The following is a 23,695-nucleotide window of genomic DNA, read 5'->3' on the forward strand; positions in this document are numbered from 1 at the left end:
AAATACTTAGAAAATTCCCAACCAGTTCTAAGTCTGAGGAGACAGAAAAGGTGTATAGCAGGAACAGCAATTAGGAGGAGGATGTAAATAAAACAGGAAACCCTGCTTTATTTCACAGCCTATATTACATGTTTTGCCACATCTCTCTTCTGTTCCCTCAGCATGTACGTTACACTCATTTTGCACACCCATTGAAGGGCCAATCAAAATCAGTGCAAGTTACTTGATTTTGCCAAGTACACCTGACCAAGCTGCATATGCTGTGTAACCTACAACACTGTTTATGCCACATCTGTATTTGGTTAGTAGACTTCTGTGGGAGCTGCATCTGCTTATACCAGGCCCAGCATTTATTATCAGAGACCTCAATGACATGTGGTGGTTCTTACTTTCTGGAGAGTGCTCTGAGGTGAAGGCAGAAACTATAAACTATAGCATTTCTCTCTTGGATAGGGACCAAAGGCCAAGAGTTTTAAAAATAGGAGCCTGAAGTTAGACTCTTCTGTCCATATTTAGGTGCCTAGGATGAGAGTCTGTGCTGTGCCTCTAAGAAATGCAACACAAAACTCACCGCCCAATGGTGGGGGGCTAGCGTGGCTTTAAGCCATTCTGGTGCCCTCCCAATCTTTGGCTGCTTCTGCTGCTGAAGAAGCTCCTGGAGTAACTTAGATAGCTCTGGGGGCCTGTTAAAGTTACAGCAGCCTCCCCAGGCTGCAATATGCACTACAGTGCTGTGAGGATCTTCTGCAGTGATATGGCCCTGCCCTTGGCATGTCCCTCCCATCCCCAACCTCACCCTTGTCCAGGGCTTTCAGAGAGGTCCTGGGAAGACACTGCCTGCAGTAGGTGAATCCTCCTGCAGCCAGAACTGGGGCTTTTAGCACTTTTAACACTGCTTCTGTCCAGGGGTAAAGGGGCCAGAGTATGGGGTGAGTATCACACCTCTAAATAATTGGGTTGGTTTTAAAATAGAAAGCACTGAGCATGCAACATCTCCTATTGAAGCCAACTGGAGCTTCTGGTTGCTCAGAACTTTTGAAAATCAGATAAATTTATTTAAGTTCCTAATTGTGGACTTAAGAGCATAAATGTAGCCTCCTATTTCTGGAAATCTTCACCAAAAAGTCTAAAGCAACCACTCTGAAGCCTTTTTTGGCATAAGCATCACAAGTGCTTATCTAGTGAGTTATTTCTAATAATTTCTGCTCAGACAGGTACATAATAGTGGTAATATACGTGTTCAATCAAGTACTTTTATTCATAGAATACACCTCACATTTATTTTAGCAGTTTAAATAGGAGAGTTTAATGTATATTTAGTCAAGCATTACAGTAGTGAGAACTTAAGCAGATTAGAAATAAATGAATCCAATTAAAGAACATGTCTCTGAAATTTGATATGTCATAGGTGTGAATGAACTGTTTGCACAGCAACTGTAAAGAAATCATTAATGATTAACTATCTAGAAGAGGTTTAATCAAGGATAAATGATATAGGACAGAGTCAAAAACATTTAGGTTAAATATATGGAGATTCTCAAATAATAAGAAACACTTGGCATCAATAGTGGCTTTGGTACTGCTTTCTGTAAATACGCTTAATAATAATAATAATAATAATAATAATAAAAATAATTTGCATTACTATAGCACCAAGGAGCCCTGGGTTCTGGACCAGGACCCCATTGTGCTAGAGACTGTACAAAGACAGAAAAAAAAGATAGTCCCTACCCCATAAGACTTATTATTTGTGCTACAGCAGCAAATAGAAGCCACAAATGAGATCAGGGCCCTGTTTTTGCTATATGTCATGCATACTGATAGTAAGAGACAGTCTCTGCCCTGCAGAGCTTATATTTTAAATAGACTAGTGAGACAGATGATGGGATAAAGGAAATATTATCCCCATTTTCACAGATGGGGAGCTAAAACAGAAAGATTACAGGTGGGATTTCCCAGAGCTCCCAGTGTGCTTAACTTTGCTCCCATTGAACTAATTGGTAAAACTCCCATTGACTTCAATGGGGGAAGAGTTTTTTTTTTAACTTGTATAGAACTGGAAGGGACCTTGAAGGTCATGGAGTTGAGTCCAGTCCTCTGCCTTCACGGCAGGATCAAGTACATTCCTGGCAGATTTTTGCCCCAGATCCCTAAATGGCCCCCTCAAAGACTGAACTCACAACCTTGGGTTTAGCAGGCCTATGCTCATGCGAGTGCTTTTGAAAAAATCTCACACTTTGAGACTTGGCAAAGGTCATACAGGGAGTCTATGGGAGAGCTGGGGCTTGAACCCAGATTTCAATGGTCCCAATCCAGTGTCTTAAAAGTGTCAGTGGTACTAAAACAAAATAATTTCAGCATATAAAAATGTCATTGATAAAGATTGAGGTGAGAAGTGTAGCCTGGGCAACAGTAAAATGCCTGTAGTAATGGGAATATTCTCATGCTGATGTGTGAGAATTTATATCTGTGTGCCATTAAACTAATAGGAATTACTGTGCATACATAAATCTTGACACACTGAAGTGAAAATATGACCAAAGATCAATTTCCAAAGGAAGCATTTTTTAAAGAGAGAAAAATTCCATTTTACCCCTCATCTAGCAGGGTTTTAGTTCATTCTAGAACGTGCTTTAAAAAAATTATGAATTTAAAGTAATGGAAAACAATGATAGAAAAGGTCAATCAATCCAACAACACATCCAGTGCTGACTTTGTAGGGGTGTGCCATGAGGTTCTTCACTGTTAGAGTTGCTGTCAAATGAAATGTGGAACTAAGCTCCTTTATGTATTTGGTGACTGTCCAAGTAGACGTTAGAGTTCTCATGGCACTTTTCAAAAAGCATAGCAGACAGCCTTTCCCTTAGCCAACTTTATCATTATCAAGCAGGTTCTAACATCCAAAAGCCTGGAGAGCTATACACAAATACATATTGCTCCATTTACTTACACAATCCATTGGATATATACCAGATGTGATTTTGGCCCACTGTGTTCTGAGACACCTTACATTTGAAAGATATACTTTTTATCGACTCACATCACAGAATGAAATTAGTGTCATCATATTTTGTTACATTTAGTTTATGCATTCTACATTTTTTCCAAGTTATATGTGAGTACAGATGTAAATGATCTTTGTATATAATTATCCTAAACTATCATAAGAATTTTATTTATAAAACAATTATAGATCTTTGACACATGCTTTAATTTGGGCAAAACCTCACGAATTCAAGCATACAAAGTGTTGCTACTTGGCCAACAATCATACTGCTTCTGTGTATACATGTAGCTGGGAATGATAAGCTGCATCTCCTAATTGTTGGAAATGCAGCTGTACTATGATGATCTAGAGGCCAGAACTCTCTTTTATTTAACTGTCAGACCAATTTGACAGCAGGAGTGACTGACAATCTGGGAGAAGACACCAAGCAGGAAAAATACAAAACTTGCCCAGCAGAAGCTTTTTGAAAACATCTGCAGGCATCTAAATGTTCCTTTATATGAAACATCATGCTTGAGTTCTCCAGAAAATACCATTTACTTGATTCAGCCCCTTTGGGCTTGTTAATGTGGTGTGGTAGTATGCATCAGTGTGTGTGTGGAATTCTAATGCACACTAACTGGCCCATGTAGACCCTGCTGACCCGTTTCAAACAGTACTACATGAACACGCAGTAAGGAGTTTTTAGTGTGTAATAGCAAGGTCCGCATGGGCCAGCTAGTGTATGATGCATTGGTGTGCACTAGAATTCACATCCTTCTAATGCACACTACCGCACAGTGTAGACAAGCCTTAGTTTGGAGATTGTTCAGTGTTTGAAGGTTTGCTGTGATTTGCAGTGTGGGACTCTCATGATGGGAGAAGATATGTCTGTGACTCCACAAGCTGTATGCTACCCATGCAGACTTCTTAATGCCGCTTAGGAGGAAGGAAATGCCTGGAACTCAGAACTATAGCTGCCCAAACTCTTCTTATTATTAACCACAATAGTAAGTAATCTCTTGAAGGGCCCAATCCAAAGCCCACTGAGTCAGAGGGAGCCTTTTCATTGACTTCAATGGGATTTGGATCAGACCTGTGTGATGCTTTTCATCTAAAAGTGTTTTGCAAAGGAGGGTAAGTATCATTATCCCAATTTACAGATGGGGAAACTGAGGCACTGAGAGGTGAAGTGATTAGCCCAAGGTCACACAACAGAACCCCAGTGAAGTCTGGTAACAGGTGATGAGGGAACTGTAAAAGGTTCAGAGGTTCTTTTCAGTTCAGGTAAGCATTGTAAAATTTGGACACTTATTGAAATTAAACAAACCCCTTGAGTATCCAAAACTAAAGTCTTCTCTTGATCTCACTGATTTTTGCCGTTGGCATAAATGGGTGCAGGATTGCACCCTTATCTTGGAAATCTCACAAGAGCTGAGCTTCTTGCAAGATGTTTGATACTTCCTGCTTCTGGTTAGGTGAGAAATGCCAGAGAGCAGCCTTTCTCATTGTATATGGGCACTTCTGCTTCTGGTCCTGGCTTGAACTTGAAAGTACAGAGGTGTATTAAACTGAAAACTAAAGGGAAGGTGGGTAGGAAACTTCACAAAATGTTTTTAAACTTCAAAATGAGTTTGCTTTACATTTAAGATGAAGGGAGTAGAGGGTGGTTCACCCATCACTACTAACAGCATTAAGGAAGGTTACATGAATTCCCCTCCTTATATATCTTGTAAGCAGACTGTGGCTTTTTTCAGCATTGCTGAGATACTCTGTACAGGAGCATAGGACATAACAGATGAGAAAATTGTCCAGTCTGTTGTGCCACCTGCTGCTTCAGAAAGTAATAGAGACAACAAAGAGCAAGAAACTGTTTTCCTTTTATTCATCAGCTGAATGAGGCTTTGTCAACACTGAGAGTGGGTAGAAAGCAGCAATGATACAAGTGGACATTTTTTCAAAAGTAGAAAAATGATTTATTATAGCACTGTGCTTGGACACAAAGAAAAGTTAGTGTCTTCTTTTCTCGCTCCTGGCGTAATTAAACTAAATGGCAGGAACTCAGTGAAACAGATTGAGTATGGATTACAGTGAAGTTCCAGCAGTAGGGGTTTTCTTTATTATTTCAGTTTAACATTCCAATTTCTATTCCATTTTGTGTCAGATTGGCAGAAATAGTTCTTTAGCGCCACTAACCAACATACATGCCAATTGCAGAAATATGTTATTTTTAAAATAACAATACAATACCTGTGAATAAGCACAGGGAACGATGACTATATGTAATTAGTGGATCCAACCCATGGCTCAATAGCTTGAGGACCAATAGCTTGAACAATTAAAACGACAACATGCTTTCTACTGTGGGGACAGATGCTTGCTATGTCTCCTCAGTAAAATTACGTAATCATGTTTACAATGCGTAACCCTATTGTATAAATATCCCCTTACACTCACATTTATGTTCAGATAATACCAAAGTCACATTGTACTGCGTCAATGACCTTTACATTGTGTTAGTAGTGGATTAACGCTAATTCAAGGCATTGCTATTAGAATATGATTGTGTAAAAGGGCATACTGCCCCTTTCAGAAAACTACAGGCTCTTTTCTTGCTTCAGCTTAGGATAGGGAAATTCTGGGAGTTGTAGTTCCCAGGGCTAATGGGAGTTAGAAGCTGGTACAGCAAGAAGTGCTGGGATGAAGTGCTAGCTGATACAAACAACTCCCTTTCCTGAAGAACAAGAAGAGGCTGTAGAAGGAGAAAAGTTCTGGGCCTTTCCAGTAAGGGCTCTGGAAGGAGTAAAGAGGTGTAGAGGGCATAGAATTTGGGCCTGGTCACCCTGGTGACCACCTTCGGGGGCTTAATGCCAGAACTTCTAGCAGAAGGTGGAGAAGGTTCCTTCCTCCAATTCTCTGTGCCAAAGATGAGAAGATTTGCTGTTGTATTCCAGAATGGATGGAGTCTGGGTTGAGCAGGATGGATCAATTACCCAATGAAGGAAACTAAGCCAGCAACCACAGTACCACAATAGAGAGGGAAGCCACTGCCACAGATTGCCAAGTATTGATATGACAATATGCTCATATCGTCAGTAGTGGTGTTACTGCTGTTAAGTTAGACTCCCAGGATAGATGGCACAGGATTATCATGTATCAATACAGATGTGTATCTGTGAGAGCTGATGAGTTAGAACCTTTTTAACTTTTGTGAGCAAGAGTTTGTCCCAATACTTTTATATGTCTTCTGCATAAATTATTAGGCTATATTCTGTTTTTGACAGAACACTGATGGTCCTCAGAGATGCTTTCATCACCATGGTGAAGCACATTCAAATGAGGCAAAAGGAGGGCCAATCATGAAAGAGTCCAGCAAAAGGCTGGGTTTTGGGATCCATTGAACTCTTTTATTTCATAGGCAATACTTTTTCTGTATGAATCTCCCTTCTCTTATGTCACTGCAGGTTGTAGCACACTGCCTATCTACCAGACCCTGGTCTCTTACTTCCCAGTGATGTGTGCAATCTCCAGCTCCAGCCTTTTTCCTTGCACAGGCCCAGTAATTCAGAGCCTCAGCTGGGGGGTAAGGAGGCTTCCTGTCTCACTCTCAGAGTCCAGTTGTTCTCTCTGGTCAGGAAGAAGGAGAAAAAGGACTGGGTCAAAACCTAGCCTAGTCTCACAGTTTCCGTCCTGCCCCTGTAGATTACTCTGCTTCAGCAGCTACCGCCGGTCTGCTTTCTTGCAGCCAGTCTCTCGTTCACTCTCCCCCTGCCTGCCTGCTAGAGCTCCCTTTCAAGCAGGTCCTCCACAGGGAGCATGCCTGGCAACTGCTCAGTGACAGGGCCTTCTTGACCCAGTACAGTTTCCACCACCTTTAACCTTAGTCTGCGGTCAGTGAACCCCATCATAGGGGATTAATAGCACCTTGTCCACTCTGTCAAAGGCTGCAAAGAGGTCCAACAGCATGACCATGGAGGTCTAACTTGTGTTCAGGGCCAGGAGGAGATTGTCTTTTGGTGCCATTAGAGCCATCTCTGTGCTGTGCCCTAGTCTGACCCTTGATTGTGAGATATCCAGGATGTTGGCTGACATCACATGTTAGAGTTTGGTGGCTACAACATTCTCACTTATTTTGCCCAGGAATGGGAGGATGGAGACAGGACAGTAGCTGGAGAGATCTTCAGGGTGTTGGCTTTTTGAGGGCTGGGATAACTATTGCATTTTCCAAGGAGTTTGGTGGTTGTGCTTCTCTAAAGAAGGCATTGACTACTTCGGTAAGTTGCAGGCATAGTTCTTCACTGGCTACTACCAGCCAGGAAGGGCATGGATATTTTTTACAGGGGCCTGGAGCCTTTTCGCTTGTAGCTCTTGTATTTTTCAGAGCATCCTGAGCTTTGGCATGTGTGATGGGACCAAACTTAGTTGAGGTAGTGGGATGGATAATACAACTTGGTCAGAGGTAGAGTTTTTCCCCAGTTAGCTCAATATATATTTGGTTAATCTTATCAGTGGAGACAGCTCTTCACAACAATCAATGCTTGGTCTGTTGTCTGGGCTATGCAGTCTGGGCTGACTAGCCAGCTCACTATGTAAAATAACTTGGCTGGCCATGATTCTGCAATGCTGACTGGGGAGGGGAAGAAGGCTGGTTGTTTCTCCGTTATGGTAATGGTGTTGTCCTGCAGGTGTTTGTGCTGCAGGTGGAGGGAGTCAGAATGTATTTTTGCACCATTGCCATTCTAACTTTGTGCCTGTGTGCTTAATCTGCAGTAGTTCATCTGTGAACCACTGTGATCTTCTTGGTCACTGTGGGTGAGTGGCTAGCTTGGGGCCAAGGCATCAATAGTAGTGGAGAACAGTGACTGTAGTATTGTACTAACTCATTGGTGCACTGGCCTTGTATTTGGGTGACTTGTTCAAATAGGGTGAGCTGGAAATTGAGGAAGTTCTGGAGTTTCTCAGGAGCAGACCAGCTTTGGCTGCTCACTATCCTAGCGGGAGGGAGGGAAAGCTCTGTCCTCTGTCTGGATAGATGATGACCAGACCAGGACAGTGGTATGTTGGTCTCCAGTATCCAGTGCTAGGCTGAAGATAAGATCCAACATAACGTCTGGCTGCTGTAGGTTAGAGACTGACTGGGAGAATCCTGTGGTTTTCTTGTGGGCCATGAGATCAAATGCTACTGTATCACGGATACAGTCTATATGAAGGTTGAGGTCATTGAAGACAATGAATCTGGGGGATTCCAATACCATGGAGGGCAGCAACTTTGTACAATCCTCTATGAAGAGGACAAAGTTTTCAGCTGCAGTTATGTACCTCACTAGCAGTCTGATGTTCCTCGTATCCTCTGCCTCACAGATCATATGGATTCAATCAAATGTTGTTGTGTCTGAGATGAAATGTCTTCTGCATCTGAGGATGGAGGGGAGCAGAACTGCTACTCAATGTCTTGTCTTTTTTTCTGGTGCATTCTGAAATCTGTCTTGAGATGTGACGTAGAGTATCCTGTGGGGACTATTGGCGCCAGGGTAGGGTTGCAGGTGGCATTCAACCATGTTTTAATGATGTAAGCAGGGTCATGTGCTCCATCCAAAATGAGATGATAGATGGTGGCCGCTGACTTTGCATTCAGCTGCAGGAGGTTCAGGCTCTTATTTTCTTCTCTTCTGTTTACTGAAGTTACTGATTAAGCAGTTAGCTTTAGGATTTATTGTAGCATATGGTGTTCTTGTGGGACATGTTCTCAACCCAGTGATAGTGGAGATTAGGGAAGGGGTGGGATAGTGTAGTTCAAGGTTGTTTGAAGGTGCTGGTGTTACAGTTCCCCAGATCCCAAGGGCCTGGCAGTGTTGTGCTGCATTGTAGTTTGGAAGATTTATATGTTGGTACTTAAACAGGCGCAGCTGACAAAGGATAGTATTGGAATAGTGGATTGTGATGCAAGTAGTGGTGGAGGGCCATTTCTTCCCATCGCCTTTTATCTTCTTCTTTGTTATAATGAAGTAGTACTTTGCATTCCTGTGAAGGCTTCTGTTCCAGGGTGGACGTGGAGCTGAGAGGGCTAAGTTGTAGTAGTAGGAGTGGGTAGCCAACAAGGTTGAATTATCCATTTAAATCATATAGATACTGCGGGAGAGGGAGCAGAGACACTAACCCTGGTGCTTACCAGCAAAGTTGTGAACATGCTGTCTCCTTAGTTTTGTCCTAATAATTTTCCCTGCAGTCTTGTTGCCACAGGAAAGGTGTTGGGTCAGAGTTGGAAGTTATGAACATTTTTTCAAGACCAATTATAATACATTGTGATGTTTTAATAATTAAACGTAAAGACTAACTACAGAATGTTAGCATCCTTCATTTTAATATTGCATTTGACCTTTCATGCAATCGAAGAGCAAATTGGTAGCACTCAACTGTGCAGAAACAGATGCCTTGTGCGTAGAGATAGGCCTGCACCACAACCCTGAATCCAATCACTCCCCAAATTAATGAGGATAAAAACAGGGCTCCAAATTTTGTTGCTGGGCTTTCCTTGTCTAATAAGCCAAACCAAAATCCTTGATCCAAACTCTCACAATATTGTGAGGGTTTGAAACACAGATCCAAATATGGCACAGTCCCATCTCCATTAAAGCCAATGTTTGGAGAAATGAATTCCTTAAAGAAGTAGCTAAGCATTACAAAACATTAATTATACACTGTGGAAACATCTGTCTGTTGTAAACGGGAGATACTGTACCCAGCTACTGCTTTAATTACAGTGGCTCATTTATACTGTACGGTATGTTTCTTGTCGGAGAGACGAGGCCTTCAATAGGAAATCTGTTCTACTAACAGGTTTGTTGATTACCTGGTACAAACAAGTTTTAGTCTGGAACAGATGTATTGACCATAAATTAATTTGTCTGTTCAGCAGGTTTATTTGTGTAGTTATTCATCATATTTAATCATTTGAATATATGGACGTTTTCAGTCATTTATCAGGTTTGTCCCTGCAGCCATGGTATTTATTTGAAAGAGTTTCATTGTACTAAGCAGAGAAACTCAGAGGCTGGGGCACAGTTTATGTATATTTTTAACCGGCATGGCTTACATCAATGTATGTATGATTATGGTTCAGGATATGGTAGGTAGAGATTGTTGAATGATTTGTTATTAATAGTTTTCATTAAGGGCTAGACTGAACCTTTAGATTCAGTCCTGAGTATGAGGCAACGTGCAACTGCACTGCCCCAGAAAAGAATTGTGAGTCACAATTCCTCCCCTGTCCTCCTCTTGCTCTGTTGACTGGCACAAAGGAGAGGCAGAGCCATGGCTTCTCCCACTTTGCTGCTGGTTTGTGGGAGGCAGGATGCAGAATGCAGCCTCTTACTTTCTTCCTTCTCCACAAGCCATGATCAGAGTAGGTTCTATGCGATCATGCCGAGAGATGGGGGCTGCTCACTTCCTGTTCCCCTCATAGAGTCACATAGATCAAAGGCATAATTCTATCCTAAGAATTTATCTCCTGTTTTGGTTAGCAAATCATTATGAACTATTGCAGATTTTCTTAGAATGCATTTGTATAAACTATTCACTAAAAAGTTTGAATGAATAACCTGATTTCCTGAACTGGTATTTTTGGCTACTCAGTGATTGGTCATTTAAGTTTCACGGTATTTTTTTCAATTCTCCCTGATTGGATTATTGAAGATCTTTAAATGAATAGTAAATTTTTGGATGGATAATTTATGAAAGTTTCAAGATTTGCAAACATATTCACAAATATTCATCAATTGCCTGAATGCTTGGGAATAATGAATGATATGATCTCACAAATCACAGCAATTTGAATTCAGAGATTGCCAAAATAATATTAACAAATCCCTAGTTCTGTCGCTGGTAGTTGTATATGTGTCAGTTTATAAAAACAACAACCCATCCACACCCCTTTAACTGCATAGTTACAAACTCACTGCCTTGTAATATTTTCAAAAGTCCCCATCATCACTGATTTGTATTACTGAAGAAAGTGGAGTGCCAAGATGGGGAGAATGCAGTGTATAAGGTAACCATATTTTCAAAATAAAAATAACCAGGAACACTTTTGTGTAGACATTTTTTAGAGCCATGAAATAGTCATAGGAAAATCATTTTTTAAATGTGTGCCACTGTAGCTACTGCTAGCTTCTAGCTAGACAGTGAAATATGCAGGATTCTCCCCCCTCCCCCGGTAACATAGTGTTCTGAATGAATTTATCATGAAACATTAAACAAGTGTATTTAACATTCACTTTGAGGAAAGGAACAGCTTTGTGTATGTGTGATCATTCAACTTTGAAGAATCTTGCCCCCTGTCACTTTTATTCTCTGATACAAATGATAACTGCATAGCACAGCGTTTGTTACTTGTCTGTACATCTTTTGAGTAATGTTGTACAAAAGATGGGAGTTCCGTTTTGTGAAGATTATTTTTGGCTCTGAATCAGAGTGAAACCTGAAATTTTGGAAATGCTCTGTGAGAGAAAATTCCAGAAAAAAAATTCATTTTGGATTGACTGAAATATTTTGTTTAAAAAATGTCATAACAGTCTGTTTCGACACTGGCAGAACTTTTATCCTGTTTTCCTTCCAAAATGAAATTCTGGAACCAACCAACCAATTTTATGAAGCATTCTGATTTCAAAGGAACCATATATTCCAATGGTATATGGTTCTGTCAAAGTTTCTTTGACCAGCTCTACCTCTGAGTCCACAATTTCTCTGTATAATAGAATGAGACATTAGTTGCATTTTTAGGCTTTTCTAATAATACATATTGTAGAGAAAAACTAAAGCTATACAAAGCAACAAAGAGTCCTGTGGCACCTTATAGACTAACAAAAGTATTGGAGCATAAGCTTTTGTGGGCGAATACCCACGCATGTGTCTGATGAAGTGGGTATTCACCCACGAAAGCTTACGCTCCAATACATTTGTTAGTCTATAAGGTGCCACAGGATTATCTGTTGCTTTTTACAGATCCAGACTAACACGGCTACCCCTCTATACTTAAAGCTATACAGTTGTCCTGGATATCCCTCCTCCAGATACTAATTGTATCCATCCCCCACCAAAGAGGAAAACATGTCTGATTAAGATATAGAGTGAGTTTATGTCTTCTACTTCTGCCTTTAATAGGGATACTGAATATAAAGGACTACAACTCTCCCTGGATCAAGTGACAGCAACCAAGCCATCATTCTCATACGCAAATTCAACTCCAACCATAACGGACAACAGAAAGGGCAGCAAATCACGGCTCGCAAGCACAAAGTCAAAATCAAGGACATCACCGTATCCACAGGTAGCTGTCTTTGAACAACATGTTTATATTACAAAGCTTTCTTTACTTCATAACTTGATTTTGGCTGACTTTCAAGCAGGAAATTAGAATGGGCTGAGGAAAGTACCCCTCAACATAAGTAAAGGGTGGCAGAATTGGGTCCTTAGACTATAAGATCTTTAGGGCAGGGATGTGTTGTTAATTGTAAAATACCACGTACAGCATGGTGCAGCATCAATAAATCATCATCAGTAATATATGGTGGGGATTTCATGAGGGAGGGACAAGTACAGAGTTGAAAAAGCTCTTGGTATAGCATTTTTGTTGTTTGGTATCTGGGGACTTTGAGTTGTGCCCATTTCTTAAACTGTTTTTCTAGCCCTATAATTATCAGGAGAAGGAAAGGCACTAGGAAGCACATGAGTGGAGACTAATGGTGAAATATTTGCTAAAAGAAGTGAGTTTCTAGGAGGGGTTAGGAAGATATGGCTTGGTGAACTGGAGGAAGAAGGCATAAAGTTGTGAATGGGAAAAGGAAACACAGGCAGATGGTGTTAGGTTTCAATAGACTTTAATTCCCCTTTTTTCATATTCAGGCTTACATTTTAAAAAAATCCCCTGACTATTGTATGGGGTCAAATTTCCAATGGATCTCCAAGGACGTGCTTGAAAAAATCTGTTCATACAACTCTTTGGTTGCACAGAACCCCATATTTGATCAGGAAAGTATGGTTTGTTGAGCATACAAACTGTTGTGGCTACCAAACATTGAGCCCAATCTTGTGGGCCTTACTCATGTGCCCCAAGTGGAGATAGTTGCATGAGCAAGAGGTGATAGTCAGATAGTTGTGGATGCCTGCAAAGAGTCCAGTTGAATACTTGGCCCATAGTGTTATCTCTCGATATGATCTCCCTGCAAGACCAATATTTGCAAAACTGGGTTCTTAAACTGAGGAGTCTGAGTTCATACTGTGGTGCTTAAATAAGAGGCCTGTTTTTCAGAAGTGCTGAGGACCCAGCAGTTTTAACTTACTGGAGTGAGAGCTGCTGGGGATCAAGCACTTTTAATAATGGGGATACTTCTTTGGGCACCTCAGGAGACCTCCTAACTTTGTGAAGCCAGTTTTTAAAATACTCATTATATTCTCCCTGTTACTTCATTATAGTTACTGTTACTTCATATTTTGATCACATTGCACTCTTGTGTGTTTATAGATTCTTATAAATTCTAGGACTGGAAAGGACCTCGAGAGGTCATCGAGTCCAGTCCCCTGCCCTCATGGCAGGACCAAATACTGTCTAGACCATCCCTGATAGACATTTATCTAGCCTACTCTTAAATATCTCCAGAGATGGAGATTCCATAACCTCCCTAGGCAATTTATTCCAGTGTTTCACCACCCTGACAGTTGGAACTTTTTCCTAATGTCCAACCTAAACCTCCCTTGCTGCAGTTTAAACCCATTGCTTTTTGTTCTATCCTTAGAGGCTAAGGTGAACAAGTTCTCTCCCTCCTCCTTATGACACCCTTTTAGATACCTTAAAACTGCTATCATGTCCCCTCTCAGTCTTCTCTTTTCCAAACTAAACAAACCCAATTCTTTCAGCCTTCCTTCATAGGTCATGTTCTCAAGACCTTTAATCATTCTTGTTGCTCTTCTCTGGACCCTCTCCAATTTCTCCACATCTTTCTTGCAATGTGGTGCCCAGAACTGGACACAATACTCCAGTTGAGGCCTAACCAGCACAGAGTAGAGCGGAAGAATGACTTCTCGTGTCTTGCTCACAACTCACCTGTTTATGCATCCCAGAATCACGTTTGCTTTTTTTTACAACAGCATCACACTGTTGACTCATATTTAGCTTGTGGTCCACTATAACCCCTAGATCCCTTTCTTCCGTACTCCTTCCTAGACAGTCTCTTCCCATTTTGTATGTGTGAAACTGATTTTTCCTTCCTAAGTGGAGCACTTTGCATTTGTCTTTGTTAAACTTCATCCTGTTTACCTCAGACCATTTCTCCAATTTGTCCAGATCATTTTGAATTATGACCCTTCCAAAGGAGTTGCAATCCCTCCCAGTTTGGGATCATCTGCAAACTTAATAAGCGTACTTTCTATGCCAATATCTAAGTTGTTGATGAAGATATTGAACAGAGCCGGTCCCAAAACGGACCCCTGCAGAACCCCACTTGTTATACCTTTCCAGCAGGATTGGGAACCATTAATAACTACTCTCTGAGTATGGTTATCCAGCCACTTATGCACCCACCTTATAGTAGCCCCATCTAAATTGTATTTGCCTAGTTTATTGATAAGAATATCATGCGAGACCGTATCAAATGCCTTACTAAAGTCTAGGTATACCACATCCACTGCTTCTCCCTTATCCACAAGACTCATTATCCTATCAAAGAAAGCTATCAGATTGGTGTTACTCAGGGCTTGGTCCAGAATAGCCTTTCCTCCTGAATGCTCCACAATGAACAGTTCTAATAAAATGTGTTTAAAATTTCTCAAAATTTTAATCTACAAAATATTCCCAATGAGGTGTTCAACTGTTTATCTTTTGGGCATTGTCTCTTGATAGGCTGTGTTCACTACTGTTAGTTTTATCCAAACCTCCCGCCCCCCTCTCGCGCCCCCGACCTGAGATTAGTATCCATACAGATTCTTCCTGCTTGCCACCAAAAATTTTCTTTTGCTAGCACCTTTATCAACCCTCATGTATTTGGGCCTTAATTTAATAGCAGTTGTTGCCTGCATGGTTAGTCTCCATTTCAATTTACATCCTTATCACCAGTTAAACTGGTAGTAAAGTCATAGACTTTGTCATACGTAAAGCGGCAACAGTGCTGGTTGCCAATTTCTTGAAAAACGGTCATACTGTACATTATAGCACCCCACCACAAGCAATGCTGGCAGCTTGTCTGTACCTCATCCCTTCCAGTCACTGAATAAACTGTTGAAAGACCAACTAAAGCTGTGGTAAGGAACTTGCAGCAGGTGGTATTGCCTGTGTCCATCAGTTTCCAGCCCACATAATCTGTCACTCAGTTGTGGAGAAGTGGAGAGTGACTCAAAAGCATGGCTGTAAAATGATGGTAGTGGTTTTGGCTCACATGCAGAGCCTGTTTTTTTGGAGGTGGGGATTCTTACTAAAATTAGTGCCATTGGACTTGGAGATCCCTTGGGGTTACCCAGCTGTCAGTGGGTATTTTGATGGTACCTGGGGTTTTTAACTGTGTGCACTTTTCTTTTTTTGCCTTGCTTCCTTACTCTTAGAAGAAAAACAGGGAAAAATATGCTTTACTGAGAATCTACTCTTTTGCCAGCTGTGTACCACTAGGGCAGCTACATGAGATGTGGACTGTAAGAAAAGCAGATTTTAATAAATCTCAGTTGCATGGTCATTACTTGGGCAGGAGGAGTGGAGCTCGGCTCACTTAACACAGTGTTTACATTTTTCTTAAACCTCATATTACTGCTGAATAAGGTGGACCAAGGTGTTTGCAGAGCAGAATTCTTCTACTAGAATCTCTTTCACTGAAAGTGACTTTGTCAAATTGCAAGTGCTTGTCAGAATTTGTTTAATTCAAATTGATTATAGCAGAACAGGGACCTGCAACGCCTGCCTCAGGGTGGGAGAAGGGACTGCCAAATTCTAGAGCAGACCAATATTCATGATGTGATTGTGGGGTTTGCTGCTGTCTGAATGCATTGATCTGCTTGTGGAGCCTGATTATAGAGGTGGAGAGATTAAATACAGGAAAGGGGATAGAAGAAGGAAGGGATGAGAGACTGTTGGGGTTATTAGAGAAAGGAATGACTGAGTTGGCGAAAGGATATCCCTTTCCTTCTCCTCAGCCCCATTACTATAATTCTATTTGGGGTCTCCCAAAATCTAGCTCTGGACCTCATTTACTCTATATCCCAAAGATCTAGCCCTGGGCCTCATTTATTCTGTACACAGGAAATAGCAACAAGATTGGCAAAACATTTTAATTGTGATCATCTGAACAATTGCTTTGGAGTTTAATCTTCCATTAGTAATGATCATTTAAAGGAAAAGTTGAAAGTTCTCAGCCTCTGATGGAAACCTTTTATGGTCAGATTTTGATCAGCCTTTATTGCTTCGTCTAAACCTCTTCCTTAGTTCTCTTTGGTGAAGACTATATTCAATAGCTGTTGGGTTTTTAGTAATTATTAGACCATATACTTTTTTTACTGTAGCAATAACACTGCCCTATAAGTGCACATTAATTATTGCTAAGTTGCCATGCAATTGATGTCGATGCCAATTTTGCTCTACATTCACTCTAAAAGGAACCGTCGGGATTCGTTCTGCAGCCCATACGCATTCTCACTCAGCCAAATCACCCACTGTTTTAAAGGGCTATGTAAGGACATTAGGATTGGGGCCCATGCTAGACTGCCTCTCATTTGTTTACTGTTTCTTGCTGTAGCCTAAAGCTTTGGCAACTACCAATGTATTCCAAACAGCAAAGCAAAACCCTTTTTTATAGTAAACATAACTCCTGATCTGGTGAAGACTCACCAGCAGTGGGGGTTATTTTAATGGACATGCTGTATTACTTTAATCTAAGCCTTTCACCATCTGTTCTGCCTATAATAGTGAATGCAAAAAGAACATATTTTACATTTCAGGGTTACATTAGTAAGAAGTAAGATAAAAGTGATTTAAAAGCATGCATATGTTCTTAGTACAATGCAGCCCGCATCTGTGATGTTTTTTCTCATGGCTAAGACACAAATCAAGAGGAAAAGCTGCTAACGCCTCATCTAGTGAAAGTTTTTCATGGAAAAGAGGACTCTACTCTGAGAGGATTTCACTGTATATTTAACAGTTTATAATGATAAAAACCTGAGCAGGCTGCCAGGAAATTAGATAACTGTAACATCCATTGCATGAACATCTGGCATTGTGTGTGAAGCTGGCTCTTGTTGCTATCTATGGAAGGATGAGGGCTGAGGCCAATGAGACACTTGTATTCAGTATTATGAAATGGGAGGTCAGGTGTGTGTCTGGTGGGGAAAAGTGACAAAAAATATTGTAGCCTAATACATTTTTATGGCCTCTCTTAAACTAAGCTTTAGATAGCCATGGGAGGATTGATTTCTTCCTCTTTCTACCCCCCAAAATAAAACCCTCCTGAAAATTCTCCTGGGATAAAAGGAGCATCAGTGAGTCCAAATGACCCCTCTCTGGGTCGATGCTAATCCTCTGATCACTTCTCATCAGGCTGGCACACTGAACTAACACTTTGGAAGACAGCTCTAGTGTCTAGAAGTGCCAGGTCAGTCTGTCAGGAGCTGGCAGCCCAGCAGGAAGCAGTTGAAGGACTGGAAGTGGTCTGAAATAGATCATTTGAATTCATTGTTGTTCCTTTTCTGCCAACAATATTTTTAGCTTTGGAAGGTGTGACTGATTTCAGGCGTTGATTCAGGCCAAACAAGTCCTTCATCTTGTCCCAACCTTTATCTCCTAATCTGATTAGACAAGCCACATGTCTAAAAAGTACTGCCTGAGAGCAGACATGGAGAAAAATGACCAAAGCTGAAAACTTTCAATTATGCAGGAGCAGTTTCTTTACAGAAAACAATGGTTTATCTGCTTGTGATTGGCCAAATTGCTATTGAAACCAAATTCAGTTTTCGGTGCCCTTTCGTCACCTGGGCTAATTGAGCCTAATTCTAATTTGAGAGGAACCATTTTCATTTTTGTTTCAGCAGAGCTCAGAGCTGCTGTTTTACAACCCCACTAAAACTACCACTGAGGAAAGTCACACTTTAACCTCATAAGTGATCCCACCTGTGAACATCATGTTCCCAGAAGACGTAAGGGTGGGAAGGTAGCAGTAGAGACAGCTTGACAATGCCAACTGGAGAAGCTTTAAAAGAAAATGTTTTAGGTTATGTCTGTCCAGGCTGTGGACTGAGGATATGCTTTCATATACATGCAGGCTTTCTAGATCATGTGAGCCACAAATAACTCATTGTGTTAATTTAATTTGGCCCAGGGCCTAGCAGCTCCAGGTCAGGTCTCAGATGACCACTTTTTACATCAAGTACAAAGTCTTGCAAGTTTTGGTTACTTGGATATGTGGCAATTACCTGGTTCATTTCTGATACATTGGATATGTGCCCTTTGGAATGGTTCCCTGCTCTGAGATATGTGTGTAAGACCTGTTGAATTCACTCTTATTTTTACCTATGTGAAGAAGATCCCCACAGAAGTCAAACAAATTTTCATTGCAACCTAAATATATCATTAGGGACAAAAACTCTTTCCATGTTGGTAGCTGCATAATAGAGCCAGGAGAAAAAAAATGCCCATGAAAGCTGAGCAAAATTTGGACTGTTCACCCTCTGAGAAATTCTAACATTTCAACATTTTATTGTCATCCCAAATTAAAATGAAAAGTTGAAATTCAAAAAGTTTTGTGGAACAGAAGTTCTGAAAAATTGCTATTTGGAAATATTGAAATGTAACATTTTGGACTTAAATAAAACATTCTGAATTTGGGAATGTCAAAACACTTCATTTCTAGTCAGTACAACATTAAACTGCATTTTTCCATTGTGGAGCATTGCCTCATGGGATTAGTGGTTTGGGAACCTGATGCCCCTACTTCCCCTTCCTATGGAAAATTTCAGTTTTCCATTGGAAATTCATTTTGACAAAAAAAATTCCCAACCAGTTTAATGCCAATTATTTTTCATGTGAAATCATGTTTTTTTTTTTTAAAAGTATCTTTTTTTTAAGAATAAAACACTGAAACCATTCTATTTTTGGTAAAAAAAAAAAAATCAGTTTTTGAAAACCGCAATTCAAAAACTGAACCGAAAAGCTTTTTTTATTTTTAGTGAAAACTTTTAGCAAAGCATTTTCAATTTTTTTGGTTTCCATTTTTGTGTGGAAAAAAATTTAAAAAATTGAGCAAAATAAATTTTTGTGTGAAAACTTTTGTTTTAGTTGGAAAGCTGTATTTTTGTCAATTTATTTTTTTATAAACATTTTTAAAAACAAACTGTATGTCCTTGTCACAGAAAAGTTTGAGGATGTTCATGCTAGAAAGAGCAGAGAAGAGTTTATTTACTAGTTTGGCACACGATACCAATTAACAAAAATTCACAGCTAACTGAAGTCCATTTATGTGAGCTAAGGTAGGGTAAGGTATAATATCATGATATTATATCCCAACTAAGAGCTGATCTTAGCCATCAAAGGCCGAGAATCCTATATCCCTGGCTCAGAATGTTGGATGGTTTTCCAGGCTGGTTTTAAAGGGACTAATTTGTTGCCTCTTGTTCCCTCCCCTTCATCTAAAACCCTATATATCTGAAAGGGTCTGGTGTCCCCTAAGACTGTGAGATAAATAGGGTTGTATTGGACTGTTAGTCATTTGCTCTACCCTGCATATCTTCTGCCCATAAGTCTGTATGTAGGTCTTTTGCATTGAATTTTCTTTTGTGAACAAATAACAAAACATGACTAGGCTATGCAAAGCTGCTAGCATTTCTTGGTTAGACTCATGGTAGCTTTTTTGTCAGCAAACAGAGTTCATAACTCAAAATGCTGCAGAAATAAGCAATTAAAAACACACACACGTCCCTGCCCCCATCTCTGACCAAATAGTTCCACTGCTGGAGTTGCACAGATGGTTTAACTTTCCTGAAGTCAAACATATGGTCAGTAGTTTTGATTGGTAAGTGCATTGACCTTGATTCTGTTTGATAATGAGGAGTTTCATAGCAACTCAGTTTAATGAAAGAGAAGGTAGCTTGTGTTTTTAGGAAAGAAATTTGATTTGTACCAAAATAAATTTGATTTGTACTGGGTATTTACAGGGGGAGTGAGAGGAGTTGAGAATTACAGGTTCTTTTAAGCAGATTGATTTGTGGCATTGATATGCAGTACTAGAGAGATGAGAGTTGCATGTTTTGGTCCTATCCCATTCCATGATCTTGGCTATAGCTGATGTAAGAAAATGATCCTCATGTTTTGATGGCAAAAATTAATAGAAAGATACATAAGCTGTAATAAGCATTACTTATTCAGAAAAGCATCCAGAAATTCATATGCTTATCCAAAATTTAGCTTTACCTTTAACTACCTCTAAGCACAACCCTCCTTGCTCCAATTGGCCCCCTATCTCTTCCTCCCCCTTGATAGGTCCTGATTCTGTCTGCCCTTTGTGTTCTTCCCCCCCACCATCCAGTATTATTCTGAAGTGGGGGTGACCAGATAACCCTCTTCCCCTGCTCTGGTAAATGGTCTCCTCTTCTGGTAAATAGTCTCCAGTAGTTTGTTTCCTTGCTCTCATGCAGGAGGGCAGTGTAACCCTTTGGGGTCCTGTTGATCCGCTGCTTTAAAATTGAGGCTCACTCTGGAGCTTTTCTCCACAGTATTTTGAAATCCCTGAGTGTGCAGAAACCTTCCTTTCCATCAGCAGTAGGTGAGAAAGGAAAAGCTGAGAAGACCTGCCACCACAGGTAAGAAAGTGAGATATGTGGAAGGGACAGGGATCATGAAATAGGAATTTCAAAACAGGTTCAATTTTGGTTTGGAGCTGAGCGTGTGTTCAGGGCGAGAGGTTATTTCAATCCATTTTAAAACTGCTTTTGAATGGAAGAAGGGAGCAGAATTATTGAACATAAGTGTTGAATTTGGTGAGCTAGACTTCACGTGTCATAAGAGGGCTTTTTAAATGGGGGAGGGGGATGTTTTCAGACTTTTCTGATGTCTGCCTTGTCGGCTATGGGCTCATCACAGGGAAAGACTGTGAAATGAGTCTCCATCAGAAGAGCAACTTTTCCCCCAGTCTAGTTGCTTATGTTGTCTTGTTCAGCTTTAGTTATGCCTCTGCCTTTCCTTTTGTGTTACAGTATTCTGGATTTCACACAGAAAGATCTGAATCTGACCATGAGAGCCAATGGGGTGGAAGTCCACTAACTGATACTGCCTCTCCACAATTACTGGAACCTGCTGAAAGGCCAAGCTCTCAACACCATGATGTCTCCTGTGCTTATAGACAGTACTCAGACCGCAGCTCTCTCTGCTATGGTTTTGCACTTGACCATTCCAGGTTGACTGATGATAGACATTTCCATACTCAGGCCTGTGAAGGAGGCAGGTGTGAGGCTGGTAGATATTTCCTGGGCACACCGCAGCCTGGAAGGGATACTTGGTGGGGTTCTCGTTCAGCATTGCCCCTGACAAAAGCTTCCCCTGAAAGCAGAGAAGCATATGAAAACAGCATGCCCCACATCACTTCAGTTCACAGGATACATGGTAAGAGATAATTGCTGAAATGGTGCTATAGCAGTATAGAGGCAGATTTTCAAAGGACTGACTTAAACATGCCCAACTTGTATACGTGTGACTCCTGATGTGTGTGCTCAAGTCAGGGTTTACGTGTATGAACTGGGAGTTGTGAAGGTGCAAGTCTGGGTTTTGATGATCTAGCCTAAATAATAAAATATTCTATTTGTTCCATATTTTTAACTGTGAAATTTAGTTAGGAACACATAATAAGTGAAATCTTAGCAAACATGTGAAGAGGTGCACTTAGCATACATATTTTATTACCTTGAGTGAAGGCTGTGCAAGTTTGGATGGAATAAGAACTAACCCAAACTTTTATCCAGAACCAAACCTAAATTTAATATGTTCTGTAGTTTTGAAAAAAAATTGGAGATTCCCCCCCCCCTTTTTTTTTTACTTTTTAAACTTTTAATCCCTTCCACTGGTCCTGTCTTGGACTAGAAGTAAATATGCTGGAAAAAACAAAAAAAACAAAAACAACAACAACCAAGAAAGACTGTTCTCCAAGTAATTCCAGCCATTCTAAAGGCAAGGAGTATTGGAAACTTCAAAAGAAGCCCTGATCTTGATTTGATAGAGTCAAGAGGTTTGGATAAAATTCACATAAACACTCAGAATACCAGGTGCTTATCCAAACCAAATTGTACTTCCAAACTTTTTGAGCGTTATCCATCACAACTTACCTTGTGCTGCAGATGTTTCATATACAAATTAGCAAAACAAACAAACAAAAAAAAAACCCATAAAAAGCATAGAGATCATTATAGACTATCTGTGGCACAATGTAGCAGTAGTTGTGCATATTGAAAAAAGAACTGGATTGCAGCACTAGATATTACCTAAAGAACCCACGAGAGCACTTTATATAGGGCCAAATCCTCAGCTATGGTAAATTGGCATAGCTCCATTGACTTTTAGCATGTGGCATTATAAGTTTAGAAAGAATAGGTACTGTTTCATTCCAGCAAGGAAAAAAAATATGCCGAGAGAGAAAATGAAATAGCAGATTCAAGGAAATACAGTCTGAAAGAGAAGGAAGAACAGAGGTCTCTGGTTAGTACTGTTCTGCGGCTTTCTCTTTGTGATAAGCTATTGCACTTCCTTGTATTCTGCTCCCTAATATTGATATTCATGAGTTCATCTAGCTTTTTCTTCCCAGTATGAGAACTGAGACGTGTGAGTTGATTTCACAGCTATAGACATACACTTTGATATATATATTTCTCATGTTATAATTGTTGGTGATCATGCTAATAGAGTAATGTAAAATATTATTTATGGATATAGTGTAGTTCTTTCAGATATGATAAAAATATATTTATCACTTTTTTTACCACAGACAATCAAAGAAAGCCAAAAATAGAGCTTAGTTTTGATTTGCTTCTTAGTTAACTTTTATTTCAGATGCTTCAGATAATTCCTCATTGTATGAAGCTCCACAGATCTATTACAGTGGATCGTCAGCCTGCATGTAGCTTTGGGGGCAGAACCAGACCTGTCAGTCACTATCAGGAAGGGAATGTCCCATGTTCTGAAGAACCTACCAGTTTCATTCTGCCTCCACAGTTGCAGACAGGCAGTTCCAAACCACACTACTGCCAAACTACTGGAATCAATCTCTTACATCTCCTCAGAAAAGACCACACAATATTTCTCATCTGGATCTAAATTGGAACCATACATCCCTCTTCATGAAGCTCTGGAGGATGTCACTAAGGAGAAATGTGAGTCTCCTCCAAAGCCAAGAAAGGTTAAACAAACGAGACAAAAGGTTCTAAAAAGTCTACATAAAATGTGTTGTTTCTCCCCCAAATGAACTCAGCTCTTTTCTTTATTGTAAAGGACATAGCGATTCCCACAAAGGGGGATTTTCTTCGAAGGGTTCCATGGACTGGACAGTTGATTCGTGCCTTAGAAGAAATTATGAGGCCAGTTTGGCCAACTTTGAGGGCTTCAGCTGCCTCCAAATATTTTGCCTGCTCTACCTTTTCATGGACAGATATGTTTTAGCATCTCATTCTCCTCAAGACCAAGGAAGCTCGTGGTCTGGGGCCCTT

The 23,695-nt window shown here is 40.4% G+C and overlaps 1 protein-coding gene across 4 annotated transcripts in view; it reads left to right on the top strand.

The window, feature by feature from the left end:
- SIM1 (SIM bHLH transcription factor 1) overlaps positions 1–23,695 on the top strand; it is a 61,683-nt gene that overhangs the window by 30,190 nt on the left and 7,798 nt on the right. For all 4 annotated transcript variants that reach the window (XM_039528321.1, XM_039528319.1, XM_039528320.1 and 1 more), the window contains 2 exons: positions 12,146–12,311; positions 21,200–21,605. In XM_039528321.1, the coding sequence (XP_039384255.1) occupies positions 12,146–12,311; positions 21,200–21,605 (572 nt within the window). The remainder of the gene's footprint in view (positions 1–12,145; positions 12,312–21,199; positions 21,606–23,695) is intronic.

Source organism: Mauremys reevesii, linkage group 3, assembly GCF_016161935.1.
Source record: "Mauremys reevesii isolate NIE-2019 linkage group 3, ASM1616193v1, whole genome shotgun sequence".
In the NCBI taxonomy this organism is placed as follows: Eukaryota; Metazoa; Chordata; order Testudines; family Geoemydidae; genus Mauremys; species Mauremys reevesii.